At 38.0% G+C, this 20,252-nt stretch overlaps 1 protein-coding gene across 3 annotated transcripts; it reads left to right on the forward strand.

Annotated features, from left to right (window-relative positions):
* The first annotated feature begins 5,723 nt into the window (after window positions 1-5,723).
* LOC110926103 (calcium permeable stress-gated cation channel 1) lies at window positions 5,724-18,647 on the forward strand. Of its 3 annotated transcripts, XM_022169849.2 has the most exons (13): window positions 5,732-5,873; window positions 6,534-6,587; window positions 7,040-7,369; window positions 7,565-7,711; window positions 8,164-8,299; window positions 8,374-8,475; window positions 14,045-14,164; window positions 14,654-14,734; window positions 14,806-15,146; window positions 16,014-16,259; window positions 16,361-16,685; window positions 16,766-16,999; window positions 18,153-18,647. In XM_022169849.2, exons 3-13 carry the CDS (start codon window positions 7,056-7,058, stop codon window positions 18,426-18,428), a joined length of 2,322 nt encoding a protein of 773 aa, XP_022025541.1. In that variant the 5' UTR covers window positions 5,732-5,873; window positions 6,534-6,587; window positions 7,040-7,055; the 3' UTR covers window positions 18,429-18,647. The 3 variants fall into 3 exon arrangements, with proteins under 3 accessions (XP_022025540.1, XP_022025541.1, XP_035842747.1); XM_022169848.2 differs by lacking the exon at window positions 6,534-6,587 and having other exon boundaries at window positions 5,724-5,873; XM_035986854.1 differs by lacking the exons at window positions 5,732-5,873; window positions 6,534-6,587; window positions 7,040-7,369 and having other exon boundaries at window positions 7,569-7,650.
* The last annotated feature ends 1,605 nt before the right edge of the window (window positions 18,648-20,252 follow it).

The raw sequence follows: 20,252 nt of genomic DNA on the forward strand, positions 1-20,252 counted from the left end.
AATGCTTCTCAATGGGTGATTTTTAACCAGGTAAAATCATAAATGGGTATGCCCGATATCTTGTGAGGAAGATGCTTGTAATAATACTCGAGGGAGCTCCAGTCAGTTGCCTCAAAAGCAATGTACAGGTACTTATTGTCTTTGTTATGCTTTTGAATACACTATGTACGACTGCAGTTCCAAAAAATGCAAATATTCGAAACTGAAATTTAAAGTTGAGTTATCGGAAGCGTTATCGTGTGTTGAATTGTGTAATTCGAGCTCGAAGAAGTTAACTCATAAAGTCGATGGAGCGTTGAGATATTCATATGATGATGATGAACTTTCAGTTTCAGTTGTTGTTAGTGCAATCGAAAAGTCAGAAGTTACAATGAGATCCGAGTGTTCAGTTTTCCAGAAAGAGGTTATAAATCGAAGAGATAGCCATAATAGTGCAGATGGTAATTTATAAGTTTAGCTTTTGCAGACTGCTCAGTTTCGTAAGAGAAATCAAACGTTGACATTGACGAGGAGTTGGAATTATCTGAAGCATCTTGTGAGGAAGATGCTTGTAATAATACTCGAAGGAGCTCCAGTCAGTTGCCTCAAAAGCAATCTATAGGTACTTATTGTCTTTGTTATGCTTTCGAATACACTGTGTATGACTGCAGTTCCAGAAATGCAAATATTCGAAACTGAAATTTAAAGTTGAGTTATCGGAAGCGTCATTGTGTGTTGAATTGTGTAATTCGAGCTCGAAGAAGTTAACTTGAAGCTGAAGAGGTTGAAAATGTAACACCCCGTGTTTCGAAAGTCAAAGTCAAAGTAAAGATTGAAGTCAAAGGGAGAAAAGATTGCTAATTATGATCTGCCTCCCCCTGCTCAATTCCTGTTTTGACTTCTTTGACTCGTTGATAATCTATTTTATGCTTTACGTTAGTTGTATTATGTGGAGTATCTTATTAATAATCGAGGTTTATTCGATGTTTATCGCGTGTTTTATCGCTTATCGCAATCGCACTCGCAACCTAAATTACGCATTCTGGATATTGTTTTATGTGTGTGTGCCTTGTGTGTTACTTGTGCATGTTTATTTATGTTTATGTTGTGGTGATTAATCGAAACACAATCGAAACTCAATCGCAACCGAATCGCAAACGCTAAACGCAAGTCAATTAAGGATGAATGTATGTTGATATAGTAGTTGGGATTAAAAATAATTTGAATAGGAAACTCTATCGCATCGCAACGCTCAGCACGCGAATCGAAATCGCAAAACTCATCGCGCCGTGCCCTCCAATCGAGTTGCCAGTCGATCGAGCTGCCACCCGATCGAGATGCCACTCGACCGAGCAGCCACCCGATTGGGTTACCACCCGATCGACCAGCCTTTTCCCCCCTTTCCTTTTATGGAAAGCCTATAAATACTCCTCATGTCAACATCATTTGATGTTGACAGCCCTCTCTCCCTCCTACTCGCTCCAGCTCGCTTTTCTTCAGATTTCTCCCGATTCTTCATCTTATACTTTCTTAATCTACACGCACTCCTACACCTTTCTATCTTTTGAATCTTAACTTTTAACCGTGAAATCACTAGATTTGAGGTGTTCTAGGATGATGTCATCATGGTGTTCTTAGGAACTTCATGTTTTGGCTTCAATCCACCAAAAACAACTTAGATCTGAACGATTTCCACACAAATAACTATAAGCAAAGATCTCTCATAGATCTGAACATATTCATGGTGAAAAAAGGATTGAAAGATGGTTTCTAACTTTCTTTCAACTCTTTTACACTCAATGCACTCAAAACCGATAGAATCGGAGCTTGTTCTAACCTTCTACTCATTCTTGTGGTTGTGTTGGTTTAAGATCTGGATTCTATCCATGAGATTTGCGATTTCGGGTTAAACATGGAACACCGTCTCGAACTGGTCGGATTGGTGATTCCTGTCCGATCAGGTTACCAAGTATTGACGAGGTTTCTGTTGCTTAGCACGTTATCAAATCATCTCGATAAAATGATAAACTATCAAAACGACCAAGGAAGAAGATAACTGGGACATCTGGGACGGATTGTCGTCTGATCGGATTGCCACCCGACCGGACTGTCACCCGATCGGGTTGCACCTTGGGACCCACACTCAACTTTTATTTTCAAACTTTGGGAGTTGAACATTGAACGAAATACCGTCCGATCGGATTACCACTCGACCATGTGATGTGCTGACTTCCATACTTAAACAATTTTCAACATGTTCAATACAAACGGATTGCCACCCGATCGGACAACAATCCGATCGAGTGACAAACTGCTGTGAACTTGTTCTCACTAGAGTGTCCAACCAATCGGATTATCGTCCGATCGAACGGTCGTTCGATCGATCGACCTGAAAGGTAGGGACACATCTATGTTTTCAAAATGCTACAACGAAAACTTCAAAAGACAAGCCATCATACACAAACACATCCTTTTCAAACAAGGCAACAATCCACTCGAAAGGTCACCCGATCGGATGACCATCCGAGCGGATTGTCACCCGATCGACCGGCCACCCGATCAGATTGCCATCCGATCAGATTGCTGTCCGACCAGCTGACACTTTGCTTCGTTTTACGCGCTGCTTATCATTATGCTATCGTTCTGATCAGGCTAATCTTACTCTCTAGCACTCCCTTTAATCCACCAATCGTTGTGAGTATACTCGATCCCTTTTTGCTTTACGCACTTTTGGGTGTTACATACGTTACTTATTCTAAATCACATCGAACACACTACGCAATACTTTAAATGCTAACCGTTACCGCATGTTATTCGTGACTTAATGAATGCTTGTTTGTTATGTTTACACATGGAATGCTGTCTACCTGCCTTAGCAACGATAGTACTATTTGTTTGGACTCGGCACCTGTTCACTCAGGGGTTGTTAAGGACAATTTGTTACATGGCTCACAGTGGTGAGTGTGTATTACGAGCTGCCTTGGGCAGTCAACCCGCAGTCATTGGTATCGATAGGTTCATGTCGATAACTAACATGCCTCATTTTACACTGTGTACGTGCTGGTTATGCGTAACGATTTCGAACTCTATTATATCTATTAAACTTGTATGCTCACCTTTACACTATGTGTATTGACTTTTACTTTAATGTATTATGAAATCTGAGTTATCGGAATAGAACAATTTGACTAGATCTTGTCTGTAATAATTATGTTATCTTTTATGACATGGTATGGGACATGTTGCTTTAAATAATTGGTAATTATAGTTGTTATGGAAACTTCTGGGCAATCTGTTTCGCTCAGTGCCGCGCCCCGATGATTCCGCCATCGGTTGGGGTGTGACAGAAAAGGATACAACCTTGCTACCTTGTGTTTCCGTAGTTCTTATCTCTTGTAGTTCTCTACGGATATGCATTCTTTGGAGAATGTGGATTTTCACATTTACTCTGTACAAAAGTGGACCGGTTCTAGAATTGCCGCTCTGCTTCAACAGATCTGCAGTGTCAAATTTCTTACGCTTAACTTGAAATTTATTAAGGTATATGGTTGTTGTCCTTTATTTTTATTGCATTTAGTAATGGAATTCTATTTGAAATTGGAATAAAGCAAATTTAGTTATTTTGTGGATTTTACGTTTTTATAATTTTTTTGTAGCTTCTTTCTTCATATATGGAAAGAGTCTCTCGTCAACCTTCTCCGTTTACTAACTTGAAGAGTTTAAAGATTCATCCAGATTGCGTAGATAAAGAACATAAGAAAGTAAATGTATTTACTCAAGTCATAAAGTATTTGCTAGCTGGTTCTCCAACTGCGACCTTCACAATGATCTCGTATGAGGTAATGACCACATCCCCATATATGCCACACATCATATTTGTTTTATGTGAGCTTTCTAATGTGTTCTCCTTTAACGATTTAATCTAGGAATTTAAGGAACAACAGCAGAAGGCTCGAGCTTTTGCGAATACTGAGACTCGTATGTATCAAAGGAAACCACCAGTTAAGAATGCTACAATGCTGCAAATCCAGCTAAGTGACTGCTTAAACGAGCTTGCTATTTTATTTTCCCATATACATGCAAGTGATAATTATACATACTTTAGTTTCCAACCGCTTGTCGTTAAGATCTATAAACTATTTGCAGAATTACTACCTATATATTGTATACATCTGCAGAGACTATCCAGCCATTTTGATGTTACTTTCTACTCTTATAATACACACAATATTCGTTCATTATATTGTTTGTGGCAGTGGTGGTGATAGACGAGCGAGATATGATCATGAGCGAGAGAGCCAACATATATGATCATAGTTAATAAAGTAAGCTTGATTGGTTCACTTACCAAGTTCAACAGATGCATGTGTCAATGTAGGATTTTAATGAAGTTTGCAAAGTTAAAAAGAACAAATTACAAACTATAGTTCAAACTACATATAAACCAAAGTATTTTCACATTTTACACCAAAAAAAGTCCCTCGGCATAAATTAGTATTGGTATCTTATATATAGAAAACCTGACATGATTAAATTGAGTAGAATGGATGTATGTAAATGTTAGTATCTTTATATATAAAATAACCCGGTTAGAAATCCGTGTATTACAAGGGTGAATATAGGAAATATTAAATAGTTAATAATGAAGATTTAAGAATATATTATGTTTTATTACTATTGTTTTTAGTTAACTTTTTAAAATTAAGAGATAGAATACAAATAGGTGAAATAAGAGAAGTGGGGATGTTTAGCCAAACATCTGTTCGGGTTTAAACATCTGTTAGACATGAAAGCACTGTTGAAGAAGAAGAAGAAAAGTTTGTTCAAAAGGCAAAGCCCTGTTAGAGACAAGATACTGATATAGAAGGCCAAACATCTGTTTAAGCTTGAACAGATGTTTGGTAAGTCAACAGAGGTTTAAATCCCTCCGGTTTGTCAACAGAGGTTTAAGGCCAAACATCTGTTTAAGGTCAAACATCTGTTTAAGTCCAAACATCTGATAGAGAAGGCCAAACATTTGTTTAAGGCCAAACATCTGTTTAAGCCTGAACAGATGTTTGGTAAGTCAACAGAGGTTTAAATACTTAGAAACAATCTGATGAATACGCAAAATTGATCATGGAAACCAATGGGGTATACATGAATTTTTATAAAAACGACTCGTGTTTGTACACGGGTATTACCGCTAGTTAATTAATAAAAACGAAAACTAACCGATTCGAATACCCGAGTACCTTTTATGCATATGATAGAAAAGTCATGAAAGGAGTATTTTTTCCTTTTTGCAGAGGATTTTCATTGAACGTCTATTTCTCTCTTTACACTTTTTTTATAAAAGTTAGGTCATGTTTATACATTTTACATATTGAATGTCTATTTTTCTCTTTACACTTTATTTTTAAAAAGTTAGGTCATGTTTATACATTTTAGTTACAAACATTTTTGAACGAAAACTGAATTAATCATTATTAATTTATTTATATAAGAATATATCCACATATAGTAATTTTTCTATAATTTACGAAACAATACTATCCCAAACAACAAGGAAACAAGGACAACAAGCATATTTATTTCTTTAATCGTGATTTTAATACGAATAATAATATCAAGGGACAAATCACATCATTCGTCTTTATTTCACTGTAGATAGACGAAGTAAACGTAAGCCTGATACCCATTTTCTCCATCCATTTCCTTCTCGTCCTTTTCAATCCATCCAAAAAATCTTTTTAGTTGAAAATAAGAGTGTCAATAAATAACCAATTTTCATTTATTTTGCTTGCTTTAAACACGCATTCATGCCGTTTCCCTGCTCACAATATTCTTCTTTTTCTTCATCCATCAAACTTCATTTTTGAGTTACATTTTGTTCATCCATCTAAAAGGCCAGGGTAAATGCTTTCTTGAAATCTCTTGTGTTTTAGATTAAAATAAAATGCTGAAGTTGTTGTTGAAATATGTTTGAATATGTGTATAAGATGCAATATTAGGAGACCCCTTTTAATTAGTTTCTATTTGAATTCTTTGTGATTTTTCAAAAGTTGCAGCTTTTTGGTGATCTTGCTGTTTACTGGGAAAAAGATTGGATTTTTGTTAATATTTATCATCATTAGTCTTTTGTTTTATTTTTTTTATATTTTTTTCTTACCATTGTCTCTACTGACTCTTTGATATGTATAACATTTTGTGGGGTTATAGTCATACAGAGTGAACTGAAAAGGGATTAGTGTTTTCAAGAATTTGGAATAGGAAATGATGATCAAAGTTTGTTTAGAGAATTAGGTTTCCTTTTTTTTTTTTTTAAATATTGACACAATTTCTTGCAATATTTGATTTTATAATTACCATATAATCTTCAAAGATCTTCAATTTACTTGGTATTTTTTTTTTTATTTTTAGAATTGTTGCTTTTTGTTATAACATATAATCTTCAAAGATCTTCAATTAAATTAGTATTTTTATTATTTTTCTAGAATTTTTGCTTTTTGTTATAATTACCATATAATCTTTAAAGATTTTCAATTAATTAGTATTTTTTATTATTTTTCTAGAATTGTTGCTTTCTGTGGAATCTTGAATCAGTTTGCAGTTTACTGGGTAAAAAGGTAGGATTTTTGTTGATATTTATTATTATAACTGTTATTGTCATACATATTGAACTGAAAAGGGTTTAGTGTTCTCAAGAATCTGAAATAAGAAATGATCAGCAAAGTTTCAAGAATTATGTTTCCTTTTTTTAATATTGACACAATTTCTTGAAATCCTTGATTTTATTAACATACATTGTTTAAAGATTATTAATTAATATTTTTTAGGAACAATTTATCTAGCATTACAAACTTCTTCATATGCCCGGAGAATTTTTTTTAAATAAATAATCTGTTAATTGATGCTCTTCTTAAACATGAAGAACAGCATATTTTTAAATGGCATCTTTGATTGTTATTAACATGTATTCTTCAAAGATATTTAATTTAGTTAATATTTTTATATTATTTCTATATGATTTATGAACAGTTTAATGAAGAATTTGTTGATTTATGATGTTGTTGAACAGGAAGATCTGAAGGCAGATGGCTACACTGTCCGATATCGGGCTTGCCGCAGCCCTTAATATCATCACAGCTTTCATTTTCTTGCTAGCTTTTGCTATTTTAAGACTTCAACCTTTTAATGACAGAGTATATTTCCCGAAATGGTATCTTAGGGGTTTAAGGGCAAGTCCTGCAACATCTGGTGCATTTGTAAATAAGTTTATCAATTTGGATTATCGATCATATATACGGTTCTTGAAATGGATGCCGGATGCTCTAAAAATGCCCGAGCCTGAACTCATTGATCATGCTGGATTGGATTCTGCCGTCTATTTGCGGATTTACTTGCTAGGGTATGTATAAACTTATAACATAATGTTAGTCTTTTAAGTTTTAACTATCTAGAAACGGAAAACCCTTTGCGCGCATCCTGCCTTCGACGACTATGTGTTTTAAGCGATTGTCTGCTAACTGCTAAGTAATAGTTTATTTTGTTAACATATCATATTATTTAATTTTTTTTTCATATATGGTTTCAATTTATGCAGGTTAAAAATATTTGTACCCATACTCGTTTTTACATGGGCTATCTTGGTGCCGGTTAACTGGACAAACAAGTGGCTTGAGCGCACGGGTACAACTTTCAGTGACATCGATAAGCTTTCTATATCAAACATTCCACAAGGCTCCAACAGGCATGAAAACTAATACATGCATATGCATAGATACATAAATATAGGGTCCTTCAATACACAACCAATTTTTAGTACAGAACTGCGAGAATCACATAATGCACTTGTATCCTTTGCTTAAGGTGGTGGTGGTTATTTAACCACTTATCCCACTCTTTTTCTAACTCCTATTATATCTGTGCTATGTGGTTCTCATAAGTCATAAGTATATCTAAGAGTAGTACACGGATGGTCCCTGTGGTTGATCAAAAGTAGACGGATGGTCCCTATGGTTTGTACTTTATAATGCATTTAGTCCCCAACTTTTGCCAAAAGTACAAGGATGGCCCCTGTGGTTTGCACTTTGTGATGCATTTAGTCCCTAACTTGGACCTGCTAAAACCTATCCAAAAGTTTCTTGTTTCTCTTGGGTGTATGGGATAATGATTTCGTGCAAAACATATTTACGATGGCAGGTTTTATGCTCATGTGGTAATGGCATACGCTGTTACATTTTGGACATGCTTCACTTTAAAGAAGGAATACGAGACGGTTGCAAATATGAGGTTACACTTTCTTCAATCAGAAAAACGCCGGCCCGATCAATTTACAGTAAGCGGAACCATCAAACAAAAAGCACATCGTTTTTCAACACCAAAGATGATTGAAATTGATTTTTTTTACAGGTTCTTGTGAAGAATGTGCCACCGGATGCTGATGAATCCGTCAGTGAGGCCGTGGAGCATTTCTTTTTAGTCAACCATCCCGATCACTATCTAACTCATCAGGTTTATTAGACTGAATATTAATACAGCTGGCGCTAATTGTATTACCTTAATTAGATTAGGTCTAGAATATCTATATATATCTTGTCCTACATTGTATCATTCACACAATTACAATTACAATCAATATACAATTGATACCAATCTTTATGGTATCAGAGCTAGGAAAACCCTAGTCTCTCTATAGCCGACATCATCACAGCCTCTGCTGTGATTTTCGATCAGCCACTGTTCTTTCTGTTCTTTATTGAAACAATCAGAATGTCTTTGATTGAGCCGTTCTCCTCTACTGATAAAACCACACACAACTCCCACAAGTTCGGGTTTACTCTCACCCCGACCAACTATGGCTATTGGAAGGCCATGATCCAGCCGTTTCTCACTACAAACGGGTTGTTTGGTTATGTCAATGGCACAATACTCTGTCCAGAACCCCTGATCCAGCCACCTGCTGCCACTGGAAAGGAGACAACTGCAGCAGCCTCCACTCCTAACCCTAGTTACACGGCTTGGATTTCCAACGATGCACACGTTCGTATGCTGCTGATGTCAGCTATTTCTGAAGCATCTTTCCAACACGTACAAGGTACAACATCTCGTGATCTCTGGCTTGCTCTTGAACGTGCTTATGCACCGCATACAGCGTCACGAGAATTTACCCTCAAAACTCAGCTGATGAAGATACAAATGAAGGGCGATGAAACTTATGGTGCATATCTTGCTAGGGCACAAGAGTATGCCTCTGCCCTAGCAAACATCGGATCTCCAATGTCAGACAAAGACATTGTGATGCTTGTGGTTTCGGGTCTCCGCGATGAATACAACCCGATTAAACAAAACTTGGTAACACGTCAATTCACGGCTGTCTTTTCTGAACTCCCTAGTCTTTTAGCAGATTATGAGTACATGATCAAGAAATCAGCCCCCGAGGTTGGTCCAGCACAGGCTTTTACAACCTCCAGCAGTCAGAATCCTTCTCTTCCCACCGATACAATGCAGGCCCTTCAACAGCTTGTTTCCAAACTAGGGCTGCAACTTCAGCCCGCTACTACCATGCCATCCTCGTCGTTAAACGCTGTTGGACCAGCGGCTTTCTATACAAATCGAGGGCGTGGACGTGGCAACAATTACAACAGGGGACGTGGACGTGGATCACATCAGAATCGCAGCCAAGGAAGTGGAGGTTTTCGCCCTAATCCAGGTCAGTTTAGTTGGGCATCTAACCAGAATACGGTTTATGGCACTTGCAACAGGTGCGGAATTGGCCATCTTCCTTCTCAATGCCCGAACCGCGACCCATCTACCTTCCGGTCCAGGCAGCCCTCGGCTAATTATGCCGACACTCGGTCACAAGCATCCTCTCAATGGCTCCCTGACACCGGCTCTAGTAACCATGTCGCTCCGGATATGACGAATTTTGACTTTGCCGAGCCCTACTACGGTGATGACAATCTACATGTTGGCAATGGTACTCCTCTTCCCATCTTACATATTGGTTCTAAACAGTTTTACTCACCCAACAAAACCTTTCAATTAACCAACATCTTACATGTGCCTGAAATTAAGAAAAACCTTCTCTCTGTTCAAAAATTCTGTCACGATAATCATGTCTTCTTTGAATTTCACTCTACCTTTTTTGCTGTGAAGGACATGTTTACACGCACTACCCTCCTCATGGGTCCAAGTGACGGTGGGCTCTACACAATTCATCTTCCCAAAAATCAACCAATCCCAAAAGTCGCTTTTTCAACAACCCGTGCACCGGCTTCTACATGGCATCAAAGATTGGGACATCCACACTCCCAGCTTTTTCATTCCATGCTTTCTAAATATTGTTTACCAGTTTCCAATAAAGATTCTGTTTTGCATTGTGACTCTTGTTCCATTGGAAAATCTACAAAATTACATTTGTCATCTTCTGAAAACAAAAGTTCACATGTTCTTGATTTAGTGTTTTGTGATGTTTGGGGACCCGCACCTGTCCCGTCTTTGGATGGTCATAACTATTTCTTATTATGTGTTGACCATTTCTCTAAATTTATGTGGCTGTTTCCATTAAAACGTAAATCTGATGTCTTTGAAACCTTTAAACAATTCGTCACTATGGCTGAAAGACAGTTTTCAACCAAACTAAAAACTGTCCAAACCGATTGGGGAGGGGAGTTCAGGAACCTCTCTACCTTTTTCTCCTCCATAGGCATCATACATCGCCTATCTTGCCCTCACACAAGTGAACAAAACGGTGTCGTTGAACGACGACACCGTCATGTTGTTGAAACCGGTCTCACTCTCATGGCACAGTCGGATACACCACAACGATTTTGGCATTTTGCATTCGAAACTGCTGTCTACCTCATAAACCGTATGCCGTCACGTTCCAATTACATCGTCTCACCGTTTGAACACCTTTTTAAACGGAAACCAATCTTTTCCTTTCTTCGTGTCTTTGGCTGCCAATGTTATCCCTATTTGCGTCCTTACAATCCACACAAGATGGATTTTCGGTCCATCCCCTGTATCTTTCTTGGATACAGCACATCTCATCACGGGTACCGATGCTTTGATCCCGTTTCCGAACGCATCTACATTGCCCGTCATGTTCGGTTCAATGAAACCTCTTTTCCTTTCAAAGCTCAACCCTCTATTCCTTCACCTTCTTCACAGCCCGATTCTAGCCCGTACATATCCTCATACCCTACACCTCCTACTCCTACTCCTACACCTGATTTCCCTACCCAGCCACCTCCATCCCCTCCTGTCGACAATCACCTTACACCTCCCACCCCTCCACCTAAAACCTACTCTCGCCGAACTAACACCCGTCCCACCATCCCGGCCTTTGAAAAATACTCCCAAACACACCAGAATGTCGATCCTCAACCGACATCCTCCTCACCATCGGATCCCACTCCCACTCCTCTCCCTCTACCACCAACTAACACCACCACTGAACCATCTCAACCCACCCACCGCTCTCGTCCATCTAACTTACGACAAAACCCTAAACAATCCAAGCCATACAATCCCTCATCCTTTCATACCACTCCATCTCCCTCCACCACCGAACCCACCACCTTTGCCACTGCCAACACAGATTCTCATTGGCGTAAGGCTATGGCAGATGAATATTCGGCCCTTATACGGAATGGCACTTGGACACTGGTACCATCTCCACCTAAAGCTAATATTGTTGACTGCAAATGGGTTTACAAAGTCAAGCGTGATCAACATGGAACAATTACGCGCTACAAAGCGCGCCTGGTGGCTAAGGGCTTCAATCAGCAACCTGGTATTGACTACACAGAAACCTTTAGTCCCGTGGTCAAATCTACCACCATTCGAGTTGTCCTTTCTCTAGCGGTTACCAAACAATGGCCGCTACGACAACTAGACGTGCAAAACGCCTTTTTACATGGAGACTTGAAAGAAAAGGTCTATTTAAAACAGCCCCAAGGGTTCGTTGACCCACTTAGACCAGCCCACGTGTGCCTCCTTCATAAGGCTTTGTATGGTCTGAAACAAGCACCCCGTGCTTGGTTTGAGCGGCTATCTTCCGCATTGTTGTCTCTTGGCTTCAAAGGGTCTAAGACGGATCCCTCTCTGTTTATTTATTCCTCTCACGGGACTCTCATGTATATGCTGGTATATGTTGATGATATTATCTTGACAGGGAATAACAATGCCGCCATCAATAAAGTGGTCAACAGTCTGAGCCATACATTTGCAATACAAGATATGGGGCCTTTATCCTACTTTTTAGGTATTGAAGTGGCTCGCCGAGGTTCTGATATTATCCTATCTCAGAGAAAATACATTAATGATCTATTGATCAGGGCATCTCTTTCCAAGGCGAAACCAGTTCCTTCGCCATGCACCACTACTGCTCCTCTCTCTCTTGGTGACAGCTCTCCTTTTGATGATCCGGTTAGATACAGACAAATGGTGGGGGCACTACAGTATGTTACTTTGTCACGTCCTGATATTACTTTTGCAGTTAACAAGGTCTGCCAATTTATGCACGCTCCCACTGAAAATCATTGGTCCGCAGTTAAACGTATTTTGAGATATCTTCATGGAACTGCCGATCAGGGTCTTGTCATTACCCAATCTGCATCCTCTATTTTGCATGCCTACACGGATGTTCATTTCAATACCTTGAGTGCCTACTCCGATGCTGATTGGGCAGGTTGCCCTGATGACCGTCGTTCCACAGGGGGCTATGCTATCTATCTTGGATCAAATCTCATCTCCTGGTCTGCAAGAAAACAAAAGACTGTCTCGAGGTCATCTACAGAAGCGGAGTACAAAGCCATGGCTGATACGGTGGCAGAATTAACGTGGCTTGAAACATTACTGGCAGAACTTCGAGTTCCCATGCATTCTGTTCCAAACTTATGGTGTGACAATTTGGGGGCAACATACTTATCCGCTAATCCTGTCTTTCATGCTAGAACAAAGCACGTTGAAGTTGACTTTCACTTCGTTCGTGAAAAGGTTGCTCAAGGAAAACTATGTGTTCAACATATCTCTACAAATGATCAAATAGCTGACGTCTTCACAAAGCCGCTGCCATCAGACCGCTTTCTCTTTCTGAAGTCCAAGCTAAGAGTCGGTCCCCGGCCTTAGCTTGCGGGGGAATATTAGACTGAATATTAATACAGCTGGCGCTAATTGTATTACCTTAATTAGATTAGGTCTAGAATATCTATATATATCTTGTCCTACATTGTATCATTCACACAATTACAATTACAATCAATATACAATTGATACCAATCTTTAAGGTTTAACTCTACTCTCACTTACTCACCCGAACAAATGAATTTAAAATAAAAAAAAAATGACTGTAATGTTTGACTATTAGTCAAATATCTAAAATTTCTTATAGTAATGATAATATAGAAGAACTATGTTGACCATAACCAATGTTATGACTTACGAAGATTCGTTGATGATCATTGACTACTAATGTGCAAAGAATAATACTATCTCATTGATGCATATCATGTATGCATTGATTTGGTTACAAACTATCTAGAGATGTAACCGAGCCGAGCCCGAGCCCACCTAAGCTCGAGTTCGGCTTGTTTAACTTAAGAGAGTTTGAGCTCGAGCTCGGCTCGTTTCGAGCTCTATTTTTTTTAAAGCTTGAGCTCAGCATATTTGTAATTATAAAGCTCGGTTTGTTTATTATCAATTATTTATTTTAGTTATATACTTGTATCGTTATTTTTATACATATTTATAGTTTTAATCTTATACATATAATACAATGTATATTATTTAGTTATTTTTATTATGATGAGATGTGTAATAATATTTATTATGTAATTATCTATTTTTAATATTAAATAAAAATATTATATTTTTGTAAATACTAGGCTCGTTTAGGCATGCGAGCCTAGTCAAAGTCGATACATGCAGCTCAGGCTTGAGCTTGTATACGCTCGGCTCGATATGAGCCGTTTGCGAGTTTATCTCGAGTAGCTCAACAGCTGCTCGACTTGTTTACACCCCTAGGGGTGTCACATTGATATAAAAGGGTTCTTACGGTGGCCTAAAATATTGGCAGGTCGTAGTAAATGCAAACAAGCTTTCTAAATTGGTTGAAGAGAAGAAAAGTAAGCAAAACTGGCTCGTTTATTACCAGAATAAGTTTGAAAGAAACCAATCGAAACGACCCTTGATGAAGGTACATTTTTAGTCCTTTTATATATATATATATATATATATATATGTATCATTGAAAGTGGGTTTCTATCCTAGTATTCTCCTATAGATGGGGATGGGTTAGTATAGAAACCCGCTTTGAGTGAGAAAACTTAGAAAACTCTATGCTACAATTTTTTTTTTATAAAAAAAATTAGGGCATGTAACATACATGATTTGTTAACAGCATGTAACACTAAACCGCAGCGATTTGTTACATACGTAACAAAAAAGTTACTTTTAAAAAAAAATTTACTTGGCGCTTTTTTAATATATTTTGGCTCAAAACTCTTAAAAATACATATACTACGTGTGTTAGTTTTTTCAAAAAATAAAAATAAATATTTTATGTAACATAGAATTTCTGGAGTTTCCTCATTGGGATTGGGTTTCTATCCTAGTATTCTCCTATATATATCATTTTATTTACTTGTATTTTCTGTTCATGGGCTTTTGTCGTGTGCATTGTCAGACTGGTTTTCTTGGACTTTGGGGAGAGAAAGTGGATGCTATTCAACATCATATATCCGAAATCGAGAGACTCTCAAATGAAGTAATGATCATATGTTTCGTTTCAAACTTTGATTGATTCAAGCAGATTTCTCACTTTTAGTTTATATACAGATAGCTGAAGAGAAAGAGAATGTTGTGAATAATCCGAAAGCAATCATGCCAGCAGCATTTGTATCGTTTAAAACTCGTTGGGCAGCTGCTGTTTGTGCGCAGACACAACAGGTTAGAAACCCGACCCTTTGGTTGACCGAGTGGGCCCCAGAGCCACGGGATGTTTTCTGGCAAAACCTTCCGATTCCGTATGTCTCGTTGACTGTTAGGAGGCTTATGGTTGCTGTTGCCTTCTTTTTCCTCACCTTCTTTTTTATAGTTCCCATCACGTTTGTTCAATCGCTTGCAAACATTGAAGGTATTGAGAAGGCTGCACCCTTTCTCAAGCCTATTATCGAAGTGTAAGTTCTTGTATTTGCTAACAGGTGACAGTTATCATCCTATTTACTTACGAACGGGTTGATTTGGGTTATGGGTTATCTCTAACGGGTCATAAAAGTTAGCTAAAAACGATTCGGGTCGAAAGTGGCCCAAAGTGCGTGTATAATCAATTTATTCAAAATGCTTATGGTCTTTGTAATACATTATATATATATATATATCGTTGATAAAGCTTGATGAATAGTAACTTTATTTTTATAATAATAATAGTTTTTTATTATTATTTTTATTTAGTATATTATAATAGTTTATTATTATATTTTCTTTTAATAACATATTTTTAATTTTTTTCTCTTTCTAAAACCATACATTTCATTTTCCATTTTTTAATAATTCTTTTTTTTAGAATATATATTAATTTATCAATTAATTAGATACTTCTTTAATAATTTATGTATATAACTTTTTTCTAAAAACTTAAGTATGTAGTTGTGCTTGATTTTTCCCCTCGACATTCCGTTAGAAGTTTTGTTAAAAACGAAGTTGTACTCAAAATAAAGTATTTATTTGGTATCACAAAACTGTACGATGATAAACTAAACCGTTTTAATGGTTTGACTTTCTAGACAACATGCTTTATTTTCAAATGACGTTTGTTTTACATTATCATTTGCTCGGTTTCGCCGCAACGCGCGACGTAAAAAAAACTAGTTAACTAATTATAGTTCTACTTCTACCCAACACGTTTCGACCCATGAGAAAATGACCCTTTTGAACCGAACCCCGATTGACCCCTTTCCTGACCAACCCATATCGCCACCACCTCAAATGATTGTAGTATATGTTATATTTATCGCTGACAAAAGGTCTTGTGATTGTTATGGCAGAAAAACAATCAAGTCATTTATCCAAGGTTTTCTACCCGGGATTGCTTTAAAAATCTTTCTCATCCTTCTACCGACTATCTTGATGATGATGTCAAAATTTGAAGGATTTTTGAGTATATCGCGTCTAGAGCGCAGATCCGCATCAAGATATTATCTTTTCAACTTTGTGAATGTGTTTCTTGGGAGTGTGATTGCTGGGACGGTGTTGGAACAGCTAGATACGTTTCTAAAACAATCCGTGAACAAGTATGTTTTAATCAACATAACCGTGCTGATTTCTAAAACAATCCGTGAACAAGGATGATTACTTTGACTTTTGACTTTAATATTAATATGTTTGACCTCAGGATCCCCGAGACGATTGGAGTGGCTATCCCGATGAAAGCAACTTTCTTCATAACGTATATAATGGTTGACGGTTGGAGTGGTACTGCTGGAGAGATTTTGAGGTTAAAACCGTTGATAATTTATCACTTGAAGAACTTTTTCTTGGTTAAAACCGAAAAGGACAGAGAAGAAGCCATGGATCCTGGAAGCATCGGTTTTAACACGGGGGAACCTCAAATACAGTTTTATTTTCTAATTGGGCTTATTTATGCTGTGGTGACCCCGCTTTTAACCCCGTTTATTCTGGTTTTCTTCGCCCTTGCATATGTTGTTTATCGTCATCAGGTAAAGTCTCAAATGGAACTATTCGTGAAGTTATAATTAGCAAAAGTAAGACACCGTTGAGTGAGTTTTGTTGAATGCAGATTATTAATGTGTATAACCAAGAATACGAAAGCAGTGCAGCGTTTTGGCCCGATGTTCATGGACGTATAGTTGCAGCACTGATAATATCACAGTTACTTCTGTTGGGACTGTTGAGCACAAAAGAGGCTGCTTCTTCAACTCCGTTTCTTCTAGCACTTCCCATTCTTACCATTGGCTTCCATACGTACTGTAAAGGTCGCTTTGAACCTGCGTTTGTCAGATACCCGTTACAGGTACGCAGTTTGACATTCACTCGTTGACCCCTTTTAGCATTGATGATGAACTTTTTAAGACAAATGTGACTTTGACCAGAAAATGACTTTTGACTTTTGTTAGTTTACTGGAACCTTTTATGCCCCCAAGTGAAACGGTAGGGGTGTAAATTAGCCGAGTCCAGTTCGGCTCGTTTTGAGCTCTATTGTAAAGCTCAAGCTCGGCTCGGGTTATATTTGTTAATTGTTTATTTATTTTGTTTTTATATATTATATATTTTTTTGTATATGTAACATAAAATATATTATCTTATAGTAGAGTTAAATGGCATTTTAGTCCCTGTGGTTTAGGTCATTTTGCCAGTTTAGTCCAAAGGTTTCATTTTTTGCCTGTGGGTCCAAAAAGGTTTCATCCATTATTTATGTTAATGAAAAGGGCAATTCGGTCATTTTATATGCCCGAATTACCCTAGTAGACTAAAATCGCAACGGTGAAACCTTTTTGGACCCACAGGCGAAAAATGAAACTTTTAGACTAAACTGGCAAAATGGCCCAAACAACGAGACTAAAATGGCATTTAGCTCTAGTTTTTATCATAATACTTTATTTAATAATAAGACCATGTGTAGTGGTTTGGGTGAATAAAGCCCCTACCCTTGGGTGTTTTCCGCCATGTGGCAGTACAGTCAGCAAGGGGCATTATTGGGCGTTTTTCTAAAATGGGTGTAGTGGAGATGTGGGCATTATATTAAAAAGGGGTGTTTGGCGTGATTTAAAAAACAATTAAATAAAAAAAAACATCCAAAAAATGGTATTGGGCAAGCATAGGAAAGAATGCATGTGATTGGCCAAACCATTTGATGTTTGGCGTGATTTAAAAAACGCCAGGGGGGCTTTTTTTGAAAAAACACGCTAGAACACGCCCATGGGGGTGGGGATGGGGCATGACTGGGTGTGTTTGGGGGCTTTTTTTTGAAAAAATCACGCCCACTACACATGGTCTAATAGTTATTATGTAAATCCATAATTGTTATATTAACAAAATTTTATGTAAATTACCTCGTGAGTCTAGTCGAGCTCGATAAGTGAAGCTTAAGCGGTAGGATCGTGATGCTTTTACCCTTTGCATTTAATCGCTAGTTAAACATCGTTGTATGATTTTAAAACTTACAGGAAGCCATGATGAAAGACACGCTTGAACGAGCAAGAGAGCCTAACTTAAACCTTAAAGCGTACCTTCAAAACACATACGTCCCTCCCATTTTCAAGGAAGCAGACTCCTCTGATTCAGATGATGACGACGAAGATGCGGACGATAAAAAGTGGGAGAAGGATAACGTGCTGGTCCCCACCAAGAGACAGTCGCGTAAAAACACACCTGCTCCTAGCAAAATGAGCGTGGGTTCATCACCAAACCAGCAGGATATTCAAGAGAAGGATAAGCCATAGGTGATCAAGTTTGTATACCACTTGAGCAGATAATACATGTATGTAGCTTTGTTTCTTGTATAGTTTAGAGAGACTTTTTCGGGAATTGTAATCCGTCGTGTTTCATGTAAGGCGGAAGAAAAAAATTAGACATCGTTAGAGTTTATGATAATACAGATTTTCTCAAAAGCATTACGAAAGAATCTTTATTTATGGACGATAATATATTAAGTTCACTAATTGTGATCCTGGTTGCTTGTGTTTTTAACAAATTGTTTGCAAAACAAATTCTTTCTGAAAATAAAAAACAAAACATATTCACCCACTCCAGATATTACTAATTCCATATTTGACCCCATATTAAACCAACTCTTCGCATATTGGATGGCAATTCCTTTGAAATATATTTTTATTGATCTCATGCTATTTTTGTCTCGAATGATGTTGACACCTAGATAAAGAAACCTAGATTGCTTTGAAACTGGTAGAAGGCCCTAAACTTCTCAACAACAGTGGGTTCTTGCCCCTGTTGGTTACAGGCCCCTCTCCAAACTCACACTACACACTAACTTCTTGTATATAAAGTAAATGTGTTGAGCTTGAAAGAAAATAAATGAGAAAGAAGTTTTCTGTTACGAAGGTTAAAAAAATGGGTGATAAATATTCACAAAACAATGAGGCTATATATAGCCTTTACAAGTAACAAACTTAACCCTAAAGAAAAGGAACTAAACTACCTACTGATATACATGGACTACATGGACGTAAATATGCCAATAAAATAGGAAACAACCCCTTGACCTATTGACCCATTATTACTTTACGTGACACAATCAAACATAATAAAAAACATGACAAATAAACCAAACAGCTCCAAACCCACGTAGCTCCAGTTTGCAACAGCTCTAATAAAGATCCGTATTAATTTCAGTTTAGAACCCGTGAACTTGTGACCCGCGAACAAACCGAATAACCCAACAGCCCCTGTGATCGGCAACCGAACTCAAAATGCCTTATCCTAACCATGCCCATGGGGCTCAACTGGGAAACATGGAAGTGACAGAAAGAGAGGATCTCGCCGAAGAAGTTTGTCGCCGGTGACCGGAAATTACCTTCTCCAAAGAAGTCGGCGAATAAAGTGATGTATCCCGGCGGTGCATCGGCGGCGATTTGGCCTTGGGTAGGATACCGAGCATCCCACTCGGCAGCAAACTGGTGACCCCAGACTACCTGTTCAAACAGTCCCTCTTCCCATTTTAACGGTGGCATTCCACCACCAGTTTCTTCAACCACTACAACTTCTTCCGCACCCTCAGACATGAAGGGATAAAGATGATAATCTGGAAGAAAACCTAGAAAAGAGATAAAGAAATCTCGAAGAAACCAGAAACCCTTGATGAATATTTGAAGATCTTCAAAGAGTTCTTGAAGACTTGAAGATTCAAAGGAGAAATGAGAGAGAATTCGACGGAAACGTAGTTTCCGCCTTTGCCTCTTGATCTATTTATACCCATCGCATTTAATGTGATGGGTAACCGTGCCGAACAACTTGCAGCGCATGTCCAACCACAGATTGACACGTCAGGCGGGGAAAACGAAGCGACGGTTACCACGTTCGCGTGGAATTCACTCTCTTGACACAAGACGAAACGATGTGCCTGACACAGTGACACCATGCTTGTCACTGTGTCATCGATCACATCAGACGTCGCTTTCGCTACCAACCTGTCAGAAGATGCTCTTTTCAAATTCCAAGAATTTTCCCGCGCAAATAAAGTAGATAACTTCAGAAGTAAGCTAAATAGTTGCGCCGCGTAAGTTGTGACACAAAACACGCGCGCCAAC

This window comes from Helianthus annuus, chromosome 17 (genome assembly GCF_002127325.2).
Source record: "Helianthus annuus cultivar XRQ/B chromosome 17, HanXRQr2.0-SUNRISE, whole genome shotgun sequence".
NCBI classification, from domain to species: Eukaryota; Viridiplantae; Streptophyta; class Magnoliopsida; order Asterales; family Asteraceae; genus Helianthus; species Helianthus annuus.

Excerpts from the sequence above, each read along its gene's own strand:
- LOC110926103 (XM_022169848.2), top strand. The coding sequence starts at position 7,056 with ATGGCTACACTGTCCGATATCGGGCTTGCCGCAGCCCTTAATATCATC. Across the intron at positions 7,370-7,564 it reads TTGCGGATTTACTTGCTAGG|GTTAAAAATATTTGTACCCA; the intron begins GTATGTATAAAC and ends CAATTTATGCAG. Across the intron at positions 14,165-14,653 it reads CGAAACGACCCTTGATGAAG|ACTGGTTTTCTTGGACTTTG; the intron begins GTACATTTTTAG and ends GTGCATTGTCAG.